The sequence below is a fragment of the Achroia grisella genome, unplaced genomic scaffold (assembly GCF_030625045.1).
Source record: "Achroia grisella isolate CSIRO2021 unplaced genomic scaffold, CSIRO_AGI_Agris_v1 utg676, whole genome shotgun sequence".
NCBI classification, from domain to species: Eukaryota; Metazoa; Arthropoda; class Insecta; order Lepidoptera; family Pyralidae; genus Achroia; species Achroia grisella.
The window spans coordinates 891035-904963 of record NW_026712992.1 but is presented as its reverse complement, the minus strand read 5'-3'; the positions used below and the strand labels follow the sequence as shown (position 1 = coordinate 904963).

Genomic DNA, 13929 nt, shown 5'->3' with positions numbered 1-13929 from the left:
AGACATCAGCTGCACTCAGCAATTGATTGTTATAGTCATTTTTTTCACATTGTATTATCGAAAATGCTACATAATTTCTTGCCATCCATGTTTGTGAAGTGAAATAAATAATTATTATTATTATTAAAGTCCAAGACCAAACTCACTACCAAGCTACTACAGTTAACAACTAAGTAAATTAGCAACATCTTATCAATATAGTGTGTCATATATAACGTTAGAATATAGTTATTTAAGTTAAAAATGAAAAACAAACGTTATGAATTGTGAAATAGTTACAATACATAAAAAATATTGATATCAGACCTATATGAAATCCTTGTTCTTTCACAAAAGATATATATTAAATATAAAAATCAAAATAAATAGAGAAAATATAATTTGTAAATATTTATTACAAAAATGGGCTTACATTATGCTGATGTTTTTCAGATCATTCTAGGCAATGGTGAATTTACGATTATAAAAATATTGACATTTATGATTTCGTATAAATTAATATTCCAGATCATCAATGTAGGAAAAGGGATGAATTGATATTAAAAATAATAGAATAAATTAATTAAATGGTAGTGAAAGTATGTAAATGCAAAAGTTCAACTTCAAGTGTACAATATTAAAGTACTCGAAGAATACTTACTTTTGAAGATTACAGCTGTTCCCATAAACGTGAAAGTATTCACGTTATCTAATTTCGTTTTTAATAAACTATGTTAAGCTGAACATTAATGAGAAAAATTGCGAAAATACAAAACAAATTGACACTAAAACTAATCATAAGCTGGTTTTTTATTTTTTTCTTTGACTCACATCACGTCTGGTTTTTTTTGTTTATTACGTTTTACGGCTCTGGACTCAAGTTAATTTGAACATAGGTGATGTATACTTTCTTTACTTTTTGACATCACCTCAATTTAGACTCTTGACACAGATGTTTATAAATAAATAAATAAATATTTTTTTTCCCATATTCGTCCATCTCCTTTTCAGTGATGGAACAGGCAAAGATCCTTAGACCGTACAGCCTAGTCTACGTTTAAACTTCTTCATATTAGAACAAGATGAGGCCAAAGGTCAATTCTTATGTATGTAATATAATACTACATACCCTAGAGATAACCACTAAACCACAGCATACATAAAAATGTTAAAACATGACTTAAACCAAATAAAGAGGGTAAACGAAAAGTTTACCCTTAAATTAAAATTGGCAAATTGGTACGCTTATGTTCACTTTTAAAATATTTTATTGAATTTTACAAATGAAATGACATTATCCATTATCATAATATTCACTAGTCAAAATTACGTTAATACATTTCAATACCTATAATACATATATGATTGGCTGATTCTGTATAACGTTGTTTATTGTTCATTTTTCTTGTCCTGTCAAATGTTCGCTATATCGTATACATTTTTTAAACATGTATTTCTTTATTATGTTTTTATGACAGAATAATATTACTTCTAGGCAAACATTTATATCACAGGCAATGATAATGAACATATAAAGGTCCAACACGACTTCAGGGAGGAATTGGACATCAAGCTTCTTAAGTGCTATGTAGTTCCTTTTGCTCTCACCCCCTGAATTTTTCTGAAAAAGAAAAATTCAAAATTCATACTAACTCCCGTTACGGGTGGGTCTAAGCCAGCCCGTACATATTGTAATATGAGTTATATAATTGTTTTTTTGTTAATTAAATAAAACAAATAATGTGCCAATGTTTATTCTCGTAAATTTAATAAAATATATGATAAAAAATTATAAAACCCAACCATCATCCAGTCTTTCTTCCATTGGCTTCGTGAAGTATTGACATCGTCGGAATTTTTCCAATATTTCACCCTATAATAGAAATTATTAAAATTCATCTGATAGTAAATATATAAAAAGTATTTTTTTATTTGTGTACTTTATATGTATCAAATAAAAGTATTTTATTAGTATACTATAAATATCTAACTATACACGTAATATAAGTATCAGAGAAGAGAAGGGTTATTTATTCCTGAAGAAATTTTGGTGACCAAGATAGACTTTGTAAAGAGTCGTTTGCGTGCATCCTTTGTCTCACCTATTTCTGCAACCCAGTAACTTGCTATTCCGGTCTAAGGGAGAAGTGGATGTGGACTTCACAGGATAACTGAGGCATGACATTTTTGTCCTCCGGAATGGCAAGACATGATACCTACCTGTCGCAGTTGCCACTTATTTTGAATATGTTTGTATGCCTTTATTGTAAAAAAATAAAATTAAAAGTACATACTGGTCCAGTTTTCTTTATTGTTTCACTGTAGAAAGTAATAGCACTCGATCCAGTACCATACAGAGGATATTTTAAGTGCATCTGTAATCAAACATTATATGGTTTCTTATTTAAATTTAACGATTAGTCAATAATTATAGGAGTCATAGGAAAGAAACCTACAAATATCAAACTAGCTCGTGAGCGCTATTTTAGATCCTTTACTTACCTATTGATAGGGAAAAGTTGCAATACAGTAGTATTTCTTTCATTATAGTATTGTAATTCATATACAAAAAAGTAGATTCGTAATGGGCTATACATTCCCTTGTAATATTAGGTCTCTACAATACACGCTTTTTACCAAATAGCTATATTATTTGTTTTATTGTCTAAATGCTCTATATGTAAAAACCACTAAGCACTGTAGATTCTACGTGGTCCTTCGGGCCGGACGGATTACATAAGTGTTTCTGAATATATAAAATTAAAGATCTCTAATAAAATGTTCGGGTTACCAGCTATAGCTTACATTCTTATCTGCTGTAATTTCTAGGTTACGTGGTTCAAAGTTTTCTTTTATATAATTAGCATCGTGCTCAGTGCAATACTCCATAACCGGTTGCGATGTCGCTAATTCATCTATAACTTCATCCAACATTTGTTCCCAAAAGAAATCCGTAAGCATTCGTTTACGGATACCTAAAAAACGCATGCAAAGTGTAAAAATATAATATTAGTAAAAGAAATAATGAACATAGGATTCCCTGTCGGGGAAAGAATTGATATTAAATAAAAAAAACCTTCTCCGCGTTGGGCTTTCAGAGGTACTCTGTAATTATCGCGCATTTCGCTGCCTTGCCCAGGTACTTCGCGTCCATCCTGTAGAATCCAGGGCCTGCTGTAATTCTTTCCTTTGCCATAAGCAGAGGGCTCTATTGGAACTTTCGGGTGGCGTTTAATACGTTCAAGAGGCCTGATTTTTAACTTTGACTCTTCATCTATTGGCTCTGTAATATCTGCCTGAGCTTCTTCATTTACATTCATATTTAAAAGAAGATAACGAAAATGAATGAATTAGACCAAGATAATAAAATTACGTAGTTTACGAAGTAGTTATTGATAACATACAAATTACTTTGTTAATCAATATGGTTGCCATGGGAATAACGATAATGAAATGTAATCTAACAATAATAATAGTTATGGCAATTGCAAAGTATAAAATATCGTAGATGGAGTCATAAGCATGTAGTTAATTATTACACAAAGAGGCAATGAAACAAAAGTAAATATGTATACATTACAAACAAACGTCAAAATTAATCAAATCAAAATGTCAAACTGATTTTATCAATCAAGTGTCAGTTAAGTTCAGTCTATTTAAAAACGAATAACTAAACAAATTATATTAAAAACAATATTATTATGGCTGAGGCTTGTCAAATAGCCAGAAAACAAGACCTGCCCCCTCCGGGGGGCTACAAGCCTATCCCTTATAAACGAATACCAGCTAGACAATATTTTAGTGGTAAGTAATTCAATGGTATAGTAAACATTACCATTATGTAATCTTATAGGTTATACTACTCTTCTTATTTAAGCCTTTTGCCATTCGTAAATCTAAGTTTTAAGTTAATATAATAATTATTATCATGTGTTAAGGTCCCGCAATAATTGAATGCTATAAAATAAATCAATGATTAACACAAACACAACAACACTTATGCCACTCCTCGAACTCACTTCTTAGTTGTCTGAAAGTAGTCTGTTCTGTTATCATGGTAGATAACTGATTTAATACAGCTAATACCTATTTTCCAGGTTATGCTATGTTTGCTGGTTACATTGGGATGACAATTGGTGGATTGTACCTTTACAATATTAATTATAAACAAGTAAAAAAGGATCAAATTGAAATGCGCTCAGCTAAAATGGCAATATACCCAATGTTGCTTGCTGAGAGAGACAGGGAGTATCTAAAACAGCTTCGTCGCAACCGTGACGCCGAGGCTGAGCTTATGCGCGATGTACCTGGATGGGAGGTAATTTCTAGTTTACATTATTTTATTCAAATATATACTTAGCCTTATTTTTACTTTTTCTTATGAAATATAATGTTTGCCATACTTGGGATCTTGGCTTCACCAGACAAAAATGTAAGCAAGTGTGAATGATAAAGGTCTACTTTTCTGAAGACACATTTTCAACCAGTTTATTATTTTTTCATCTAAATAGTATACAGGAAAAACAATGTGACGATAATTAATTTTTTTACTCTATTTCGTTCGTTGACTGTTTTAACATCTGCACACTTTATGCTCAAACAATAATATTGATAATACATATATATTTTTATATTATCTATTGTAACAGTCAAGAAAATCACTCTAGCAGTGCTATTCCTCATGAGTAATAAATTATTTCTTGGATTAGATTAGATTTATTTTATACTAGCTGTTCCCGCAACTTCGCCTTCGAAATTTAACTTTATTTTTCTAAAATAAAAGTAACCTAAGGTACTAAATCAAAATCGATCCAGCCATTTCAGAGATTAGCCGGAACAACAAGACAGACAAAAATTATAAAAAATGTTATTTTGGTATATACCATATATACTCACATGCATGTAAAAAACGGTTATTTTAATATTACAGACACTTCAATTTTATTTATATGTATAGATTGGGTTGGAAACATAGAAAAACCATCTATTTACTAGTAATTTATTTCAGGTTGGCACCTATTATGGTGAGCGGGTATACAACCTTGTACCCCCAGATGCACTTGTGGAGCCTATCTTCCATGAGTACTATGCTCATAGTGATCCTGTTGAATGGTACAAAAGGGCATACATCAAATTCTTCTCTTAAACATAATGTTTGTTTGTATTGCTATATAGTATGTTGAATTTGTAAGGATCTCTAGTTTAGCAGAATTTACCTCTGGATTGATAGTTTCAACTGCAGTAGCATTTATTTGCTGTACCAAACTTTATTTTTGCCTTACATATTTATATTTATTGTAAACTGTGAAATAAATAAATGCAGTCGGAATGCTTTTAATTATTAAATTTCCATAAATCATGCTGTCAGAATTCAAGGACTAACAGAATAATTCATAATTATTTAATGACAATGACAAAAGACACAATATTTTCTTTATATGAATAAGTAATAATATCTGGATGTTAGTTTTTTTAAAATTAAAACAATATTATTCTAACAAAACATTTTATTATATACTTCCTAATTAATATTGTATAAAAATAGAAAAAAAAAACATTTGCCGCAAATTTGTAACATCACAATTTCGTTATTGAAATAATACAGAAGTATGTTTATGGTCTCATGATCAACTTTCAAATTGAAATTAACTGTAATGTCATTTACAAATCTATTATTAATTTACATTAATTTTTACTGCTGCCAGTAAATGCTTGAAATTGGGAATGTTTATACAAAATGTATTTTATTAGCTTGTTTGGTGCATTATTCGCACTAACATAAAATTCTCAAAACTAACAATTTAGGTAACAAATAATTATATGTATTTTATTAATAAATTATAAGCAACAAATAAACAATATTTCTATTGAATATATTATGCAGAAACCAATAAAAGAACACAGATGGCGCTACATGTAGCAATTCTTCTTTAACAAAAATAAATAGATGACACCCAGTGTCATAATACGTTTTCATTGCAAAAATTTAAAAAGCGCTGCTATAGAATGTGTAAATTCCTTCACTGAATAACTTTAGTCAACGTATTCTCAATTGAATTGCATTTTCTATCTGTATGTTGTTACATTTTCAGAAATTCTATTGTGGACAGATTTTCATTGTTATATTTTTTATTCCTAAATTTATGGCTAACGGCCTGATTAAATAAGAAGTCGCGCACTTAACGCACTGCAGACACTCTGTATTGTCATCTGCCAACCAATCCGATTAAACATATTGATTGCGGACAAAAAATTAAATTAAGGTCAGGGATGGGTGATTACTATCTAATTTTGTCAAAGTTAAAATTAAGATTTTTTACTATAAAACTAATTTATCTATAAATTCTTACAATATATATTTGATATGCAAATTAACCACAACAAAATAGAACTAAGACTACATACTTTTATCCTCCATTTTTTGGTGTCAAGGTATGATTATTTACTAAATTTTCTTTTATATTACTGTTCAGTAGCTTTACCTAACTCTACTATATTTTTAAATATCTAATTATGGGATCATACAACTAATAATATAACTAAATGATTGCTATATTAAAGTACCTACCACTGGTTTGTTTTAAAAATGAATCTGCAGTCATAATCATTCTATGGAAAGTTAAAGCACAGTATAGCAGAGAATGTATAAAATCTATTACAAAAAACAGCTACCTTGACATATCTATGCATATTGTTACTTATATTATAAATGCGAGAGTAGATTTTTTATTATAATTTCACACTTTATTTTATTTAGGCAACTCAATGGCAATTATCAATCACGATCAATTTTAAATAATTTTATACTACCCCAATATACTCTGCATACAGTGTTACAAGGTACAAAAACGTTCACATATTAGTGGGGAAAATTTATAAGCAGACACGTTTATTTATATGTACATAATTCTTAGTTAACTATTAATCCGTCATGCCCAGAGAAACTTCTATAACCTGCGTGGGAGTCCACGATTTGTAATATTACTTACATTCATTTTTTTCTAACTAAACGATTTGTCCCTATTTAGATTTCTTTATGATTATCTTCGGTTTTAGCTTAACCATTCTTTGCTTTTGCATATGACTCATTAGAAAATATAAACCAGGAACGGCCACTAAGAAGACATATAATTTAAGGAATGTTGGTAAATGGAATGCAAAGTTCCATTCATTTGGTAAGCTTATTGTGAACCTCTGGGTTTCCTCGAAGTATGGTATATTCCTCACAATGATGACGGACTCGCAAAGAACGCCAAGAGGATACAAAGGCAACCATATTGAGTATCTAAGCCATGTCAGTAGGTAGATCTCTTTTTTATAAAGTTGAGTAATGTAGAATGGGTATCTGGAAGGTAAATAATAAATTAAGTACTAGTAATGGTGACTCCGTACAGATACTTTTGGAGTATTACTTATTTGCATATCTTTTTATTTACTTCTATAATGGCTTACAACGTATTATAATAATAATCACCTGATAACTTCTACCGCACTCCAAACAATATACAAGTAAAATATAACAGGTTTTGTTTGTATGCGAGGTTCTCCTTCAATCATTGCAAATATGACAAAATTTCTGCCCATCACTTGGACAAACGTCATAAATGCACTACCCTGTAACAAATTAGTAGAATAATTAAACTTAGTTTCAATCATAATGACATATTACTTAGTAATTTTCACTATTTTTATTAATTTTTTCCAAATATGACATTTGGAAAAAATTATAGCCATTCTTTTTATGTATCATTTATCTACCTAAGAAGTTGACAGCTCACCTAACGGTAAGTGGCAACTATTACACATAAACATAGCATAATAACAATGGGTATCACATGGCAATGTGGTATGTCTTATTCATTGCCATTCAGCAGCTCTAAGAAGTTATGCATCCATATGCTGTAATTTTACTGGCATATATCAACCTTCACCAAACACATCTTACAAAGCAAGCGCGTGAAATATATGACTCATACAGAAGTTCAGTATTCACCTCAAAATTTAATTTGTTGGTCACATATGTTTTCTTTCTAACACTTAGCATATTTTCTTAACCTACTTAATACATTTAAAAAAAAACTGACGGTTTGATGGAAAATAGATAACTTTCGCATATATACATGACCCAGAGACAAAATATGTTGACAAACACCACTTACTTTGACATATCCAAAGATCGGATGCAGTATTTCTAATATCTGCATCAAGTGGAGGAACTTTATAGCTGAGCCAACATGCTCATATGTGTCTGTGACCGAGTCGTAGCCGAGCTTCGAATACCGGACCGATATTACTGTCAGTACGTATGTGAACCCAATCAGTTGGAACAGGTTGTATATGATGAGGTACACTTTCCTCCAATCTTCTGAAAGAAATTGACATGCATATATCATGAAGATAACATTTTCTTTAAACAAGATTTAACTTTACTGCTTTTAAATTCTAACCATTTAAATTAACGTTTACAATTTAATTGGAGATAATTTAAATAACGGTTACTCGATGATAAGTTGTAACCACTACTACGAACTACGGAATAATAAATGGATCTGTAAAAAAATGTAGATTGCGCTATTAAGTTGTTTAACTACGATAGCAATTTGGACCGAGTTGAGTATTTGCCGAATATTCACCGAGTATTTACCGAGTTCATTATTTTTTTACATGTGCCGAGGGCGCCGCTCCTTAACCTACTCTTAGTTATGATATATATGCTCATAACTGATGTTTACTAGGCTTCATGATAAAACAATATCCCTTTGTATTATTTAAGCCTAATTTCACCCGGAGACCACTTTTTTATCATCAGAAAACGCCAAATGTATCAAATATGAACGTTGTCAACGTACCTTTCCTGTACCCCATCTCCTCTTTGTGTAGTCTATCATACATCCCGGGGTAGTCTCTCATCACGTCACGCGTCTCCTCGTCGCTGTCCTGTAACTCCTCTGATTTCCACAAATCGAAATTTATCTGGAATATATATAAGTATAATTTATTAGTGTAATATAACTATACATAACTTATGGAATTGTGTACCTACTTTCCCATTTTTAAATGACCAGTAAAACATTGTGCATATATTTTTTTAATGAAAATGAAAAATGTGTAATTTAGTTAAAAAAAATTCTCGGGAATATTATACTTTTTACAGTACCTACATTATTTATTACAGTTTGAGTTGCAGACTATAAATATTTAATTCATTTAAATTAAAAACCTTAGTTCTCAAAACCAGTATTTATAAAGCAAGTTGCTTAAATCAGACACACTTTATAAGATTGTCCTCATAAGATTAAAAGTAATTAATAACGACTCTCATGTAAACATTTTTGGTAACAGTTTTCTTGATTATATTATTGATTGATTCAATGTAATTGTACCTTCAACCAGGCTGGTTTCTGGGGTTGAGCAGTGAGCCGTGGCCACCACGAAGCTTTCTCCTTCTTTAGTGCGAGCTCTACTCGGTTGTCGAACACGCGCATAACAGTAATTTCATCATCGGCGCCATTCTGTAAAATTATAATTTTGTTCAATTTATTCATTTTTATTATAACAATAAACTAAGATCGCATCATCCAATAGGCTGCGTGTGTTCTAGCTATATTGCGAGAGCAATTAGCGTCGCAAGGACATTATGACTCAATTTGAAACAAACTAAAACCCAATTATTAAAAATTCACACCATATAAAGCTAGTAATAAGTAATCTGAAATTCTTAGCCGTGATCATACTGAAATTCTTAGCCGTGATCATATTCTGTTGCACCCAAGTCTAACAAAACAACATATGTACTCTAACAGACGAAAGTGATATACTCGTATATGTAGACCTCAGATATAATGTTTAAGAGAAAAAAAAAGTCAAATAGTTCACATGAAAAAAGACCAGTAAATCCCACACAAATTGTAATTATCTCCAATCGGTATGATGTGACATCTAGCTGAAGATTCTGAGGACAAATATAAAAAAAAATAGCTCAAGGAACTACAGAATAAGGCCATTTCCAGAGGTAGCTGCTCATATTTTATAAACAGAGTTCAGGTCAGGTTAATGACACAATCTACTGAAATCTATAAGTACAGTGTTACATAAATTCAGAGGCATTTACAATAAAATGGATAAAATAAATTCGAGTTAAGGAACTAAACACCAAATTATAGCTAACATTACCTGGCGCGGAATATTTATAATAGTAAACGCAGTCCAAAGTCTGGTCACTCCGGTCCGTACAGTATCACTCGTATTGCTCTATTACACTGCCTGTTGTTGATACGAGTGGTAATGTCTGAACTGATACGAAAATACGATCATATCTACCAATAACCCGATTTTTACCTATAACTTTATCTTGGACTAGTTTCTGCCCACGACATCGTTCACGTGACTATTATTGACCAGAAAAAAGGATTTTTCGGCCTTTTGTGCACATAATATTTTTTTATCATTATACCTGCTGTACCATAATCGGACTGGACTAACAGTATATGCTGGCGGGGCACCAGTAGAGGATGATAGAATGAGCATGAAGTAAGGTCAGTTTGCACATCGTGGCGAATTCACCACGAATTAACCGCTATTTTTTTGTTTTTTAATTGTATAGAGTATTTTTTAATCTATCAATTACATTAAAAAAATCAAATCATTCCTCTTTATAACATTAGGTTAGATAAGTCGCTTATCTATACTAATTACAATTAAATTATTGTCCATCATTTAGGGTGTTTGCACAACGCAAATATTTACAGGTAGCATATTTTTTTTATGTATCTTGTGGCTAATTACACGTGGATCTTTGAATGCACATGAAGCTTTGCCACTCTGGAGAACTAAGCACCCATGCTACTATAGACTGTACTTTCCCTGTCTTATGCCTCACCATGCTGCTTGGCAGCAGAAATAGGTGACACAGTGCTCCTGGACGTGACATTGTACAAAGTTTACTTTAGTAAAAAGTATATGGATAGAGTCACAGCATATGTAAGTAGTCACCACACTATGCAGTAGACTGACAGCCTGCAGTATATGTTTTAATTCAGTTGATAACGCCTATAAACTAAACATGAATTACTTAGGGGATTTCTTGAGTCTGAAACTATTGTATGATAATTCAACCTATAATTATGTTAATTAATACAAAAATATACATAATCCAAGTCCACATGCTTCAAAACCTGTATATAATTGTTATTTCTATTATTTAATATGTTTCTGTATCTGGTGTAATAAACTGTATGAATAAATAAAATAATTAACTGGATATTTTATTTAATAATTAAGTTAATTGAAACATTTAGTGTTTGTTAAATCTCAGAATTCCAATATCAGAAGTTACCTGTATAGGTTATTATTATTAAGTTATCAACTTTAAAAACACTCTTACAGTTTACTGATGACCTACACATATAAGGAGACAGAGAGTAATAAACTAGTATAAAGGCTGTAGTATAATAAATGACAAAATGGACAGTTCTGAGACATTGCAATAATCACACTATAGTAATATAGTTCAAACACTATTCTCTCTCTTACACACTCACACACTAACAAACACAAACAAATGAATAGTTTTTATTTGTTATATACATTATTATTACTATTATATAATGCAATTTTGTTATCATCTCCTTTGATCCCAGTTCTAATATTAAGTTCACTTGCTTTGAGTTCTATAATACATTATAGACATGACCTAGTGGGGTCATAGACAAACAGTGCTTTAGTTAAGTTTTCTGAAATAAAAATTATTCTATTCTTATTCTATTAGTGGATATATGAATGAAAGACCAAAATAAACCTACATATAGATATTTTGAAACTTTACTTGCCCACTACAGTTGTGTATTTGGAAGAGAATTGTTAGTAATGTGGATTAATAACCCCATTGCTTGCATTGTACCTTGTCAGGTTGACCTCCACATGGTTCCCCTGGAAACCATGGTGTTAAATTCCTGGTGAATTTACCACAATGTGATAAATGACCTGACCTGACATGTTATCAGCCTCCACTAGTGCCCCACCAGCATATACCATTAACACAGACAAGTACATTCCATTATCATAAATGAAAACAGATACACATACAAAGGAAAAAGAGTGTTAATACAAATAAAAGAGTTGTATTTTTTAAGCTCATTAATAATACATGAATCTACTCAATTTGCATACAACAAATTATTTATGCAGCATCTTCATTTCTACGAGTTAAAAATGACATGTTACCTACATGTCATTTTCAACATATATTTAAGATAACATATATTGTTTTGAACTATACATAAATTAATGAAATAAATATTATTCTCTTCTACATGTTATATTATTACAACAGAGTGCAATCTTTATATCTTTATTACAATTTTACATATTTTTAATTATAATAATTTTTATTGTGTATTTATTTACTTTTTATTTATTAAATTAATAGTTTAACATGTTGCCTCAGGCATGAGTCAATCATTTTAAGTTACAATACACAGTATAACTGTTTATATTAGTCTATAGGTCTTCAATATATATTTCAGATATATTTTTATAACAGCTAATAATATCATAGTGAAACCACCTGCACAAACAGTATACTCTGGTGGCTCACAGTATGGTCAATTAGCCCATTGTGGCATACTAACTATGGTTTCCAGGAGGGACCATGTAGAGGTAGATCTGATATGATTAGGAACAGGGTCACTCGGTTGGGGAGAATGTAATGGAGAACTTGTAATGGAGGCTTCATTATTAACAGTTCCATTACCCCCATGCACCCCAGTTTTTACTGTTAGGGATTGTCAATTAGTTATTATTCAACATAATTAACAAATTCCAATCACGTTGTTCGTCAACACGCTTAGCGGAAGGACGGTCAAAATTTTATTATCATCCACAAAAAAATACAGGGTATATTTACCGGCCCAGTGCTATGAGATACAATAGGTAAATAAATACTTACGGACTTTATAGAGGAGTACAAATTAAGTGTAAATTCATACTGGCTGAGTCCATGTGCTCCAATACCCTGTGCTGTGAATTTTATATTATTTTCTAGAATTTTCAAGTCGGGGTCCACGACATTTTTCAAGTCTATTTTTAATGTGATAGTGTCTTCTGTTTGAGCCCAATAGACGAAAGGACTTGGGATAACCATTTTAGAAAAAATAAAGAAAATTTACTTTCATTTATTTAAAACCAGAAAAAGAGATAATATATATGTATAGATTATAAAACAAACTATACATTCCAAGGCAAAGTCAAACAAGTGAAATATAATTATGAAATTAAATTAATTTAAATACTATGAATGACTTGCGTGTATCTGACTGACTGATTGACGGTAGTAAATTTTAGTACATAAATAATTTAAAATTGAGAATGATTGATTTATTGAATGTTTTTCAGTTTGCACATTTCAGTGATTGTTTTAATTTCACGTACGTTTAAATACAATTACATAAATAAAACTGAAATTATTCTAAATGATAGTCATGAATTTTTGAGAGGTGTCAGATTTATCAACAAAAATTAATCTAACAAAGGCAAAGAATTCGTATATGAGAGATCAAATTAAGCACTTCTGTCCTCTTCTTACTGTTACACTACATCAATAAAATAGCCCAAATTTTGTAATTAATATTTTTTAATTTAATTTATATTTTGGAATTTAACTAGCAAGTTTATGTACATTGTGATTTTATCACATCACCACGCACATATAAAATATTTTAGCAAATTTCGAATTAATTTACTACGAAGGTCTAATGGTAAAATAATTAATCCTATAATCTAATGGTTTTTTACTAGTCTAGGTATTTCTTGCGGATTAATTATAAATAGCAGATATACCAAATTTGAATCAATTAATGTTTTTCGAATTCGGCCTAGCCCGAACACTTGACACTAAAATGGCAACACTGCACCTAAATGAACTGTCAAAAAACCGTTTCTTCTGTTTGTTGG

At 30.7% G+C, this 13929-nt stretch overlaps 3 protein-coding genes across 6 annotated transcripts; 1 reads left to right on the top strand and 2 right to left on the bottom strand.

Moving 5' to 3' along the window:
* Positions 1-1240: 1240 nt before the first annotated feature.
* On the bottom strand, positions 1241-3520 carry LOC131850008 (uncharacterized). Of its 2 annotated transcripts, XM_059200153.1 has the most exons (5): positions 3056-3520; positions 2785-2954; positions 2274-2354; positions 1783-1852; positions 1241-1600 (listed from the first exon to the last, which is right to left on the bottom strand). In XM_059200153.1, the coding sequence occupies exons 1-5, from the start codon at positions 3297-3299 to the stop codon at positions 1584-1586; spliced, it is 582 nt and encodes a 193-aa protein (XP_059056136.1). In that variant the 5' UTR covers positions 3300-3520; the 3' UTR covers positions 1241-1583. The 2 variants fall into 2 exon arrangements, with proteins under 2 accessions (XP_059056136.1, XP_059056137.1); XM_059200154.1 differs by lacking the exon at positions 1241-1600 and having other exon boundaries at positions 1726-1852; positions 3056-3519.
* An 86-nt stretch (positions 3521-3606) lies between these two features.
* Positions 3607-5370, top strand: LOC131850009 (NADH dehydrogenase [ubiquinone] 1 alpha subcomplex subunit 13). The gene is made up of 3 exons (XM_059200155.1): positions 3607-3783; positions 4077-4297; positions 4988-5370. The coding sequence occupies exons 1-3, from the start codon at positions 3681-3683 to the stop codon at positions 5123-5125; spliced, it is 462 nt and encodes a 153-aa protein (XP_059056138.1). The 5' UTR covers positions 3607-3680; the 3' UTR covers positions 5126-5370.
* A 106-nt stretch (positions 5371-5476) lies between these two features.
* On the bottom strand, positions 5477-13174 carry LOC131850006 (very-long-chain (3R)-3-hydroxyacyl-CoA dehydratase). 3 transcript variants are annotated; one of them, XM_059200148.1, is made up of 6 exons: positions 12926-13174; positions 9363-9491; positions 8829-8952; positions 8139-8344; positions 7454-7593; positions 5477-7324 (listed from the first exon to the last, which is right to left on the bottom strand). In XM_059200148.1, the coding sequence occupies exons 1-6, from the start codon at positions 13118-13120 to the stop codon at positions 7000-7002; spliced, it is 1119 nt and encodes a 372-aa protein (XP_059056131.1). In that variant the 5' UTR covers positions 13121-13174; the 3' UTR covers positions 5477-6999. The 3 variants fall into 3 exon arrangements, with proteins under 3 accessions (XP_059056131.1, XP_059056132.1, XP_059056134.1); XM_059200149.1 differs by having other exon boundaries at positions 8139-8341; XM_059200151.1 differs by lacking the exon at positions 12926-13174 and adding an exon at positions 10153-10486.
* Between the last annotated feature and the right edge of the window lie 755 nt (positions 13175-13929).

Coding starts and splice junctions, on each gene's coding strand:
- LOC131850008 (XM_059200153.1), bottom strand. CDS start 3,299: ATGAATGTAAATGAAGAAGCTCAGGCAGATATTACAGAGCCAATAGAT. Junction 2,355..2,784: donor AAATTACAGCAGATAAGAAT/GTAAGCTATAGC, acceptor GTTTGATTACAG/ATGCACTTAAAATATCCTCT. Junction 1,853..2,273: donor CAATAAAGAAAACTGGACCA/GTATGTACTTTT, acceptor TTTCTATTATAG/GGTGAAATATTGGAAAAATT.
- LOC131850006 (XM_059200148.1), bottom strand. CDS start 13,120: ATGGTTATCCCAAGTCCTTTCGTCTATTGGGCTCAAACAGAAGACACT. Junction 8,953..9,362: donor AGAAACCAGCCTGGTTGAAG/GTACAATTACAT, acceptor TATATATTCCAG/ATAAATTTCGATTTGTGGAA. Junction 8,345..8,828: donor GGAGATGGGGTACAGGAAAG/GTACGTTGACAA, acceptor AATTTCTTTCAG/AAGATTGGAGGAAAGTGTAC.
- LOC131850009 (XM_059200155.1), top strand. CDS start 3,681: ATGGCTGAGGCTTGTCAAATAGCCAGAAAACAAGACCTGCCCCCTCCG. Junction 3,784..4,076: donor AGCTAGACAATATTTTAGTG/GTAAGTAATTCA, acceptor CCTATTTTCCAG/GTTATGCTATGTTTGCTGGT. Junction 4,298..4,987: donor GCGATGTACCTGGATGGGAG/GTAATTTCTAGT, acceptor AATTTATTTCAG/GTTGGCACCTATTATGGTGA.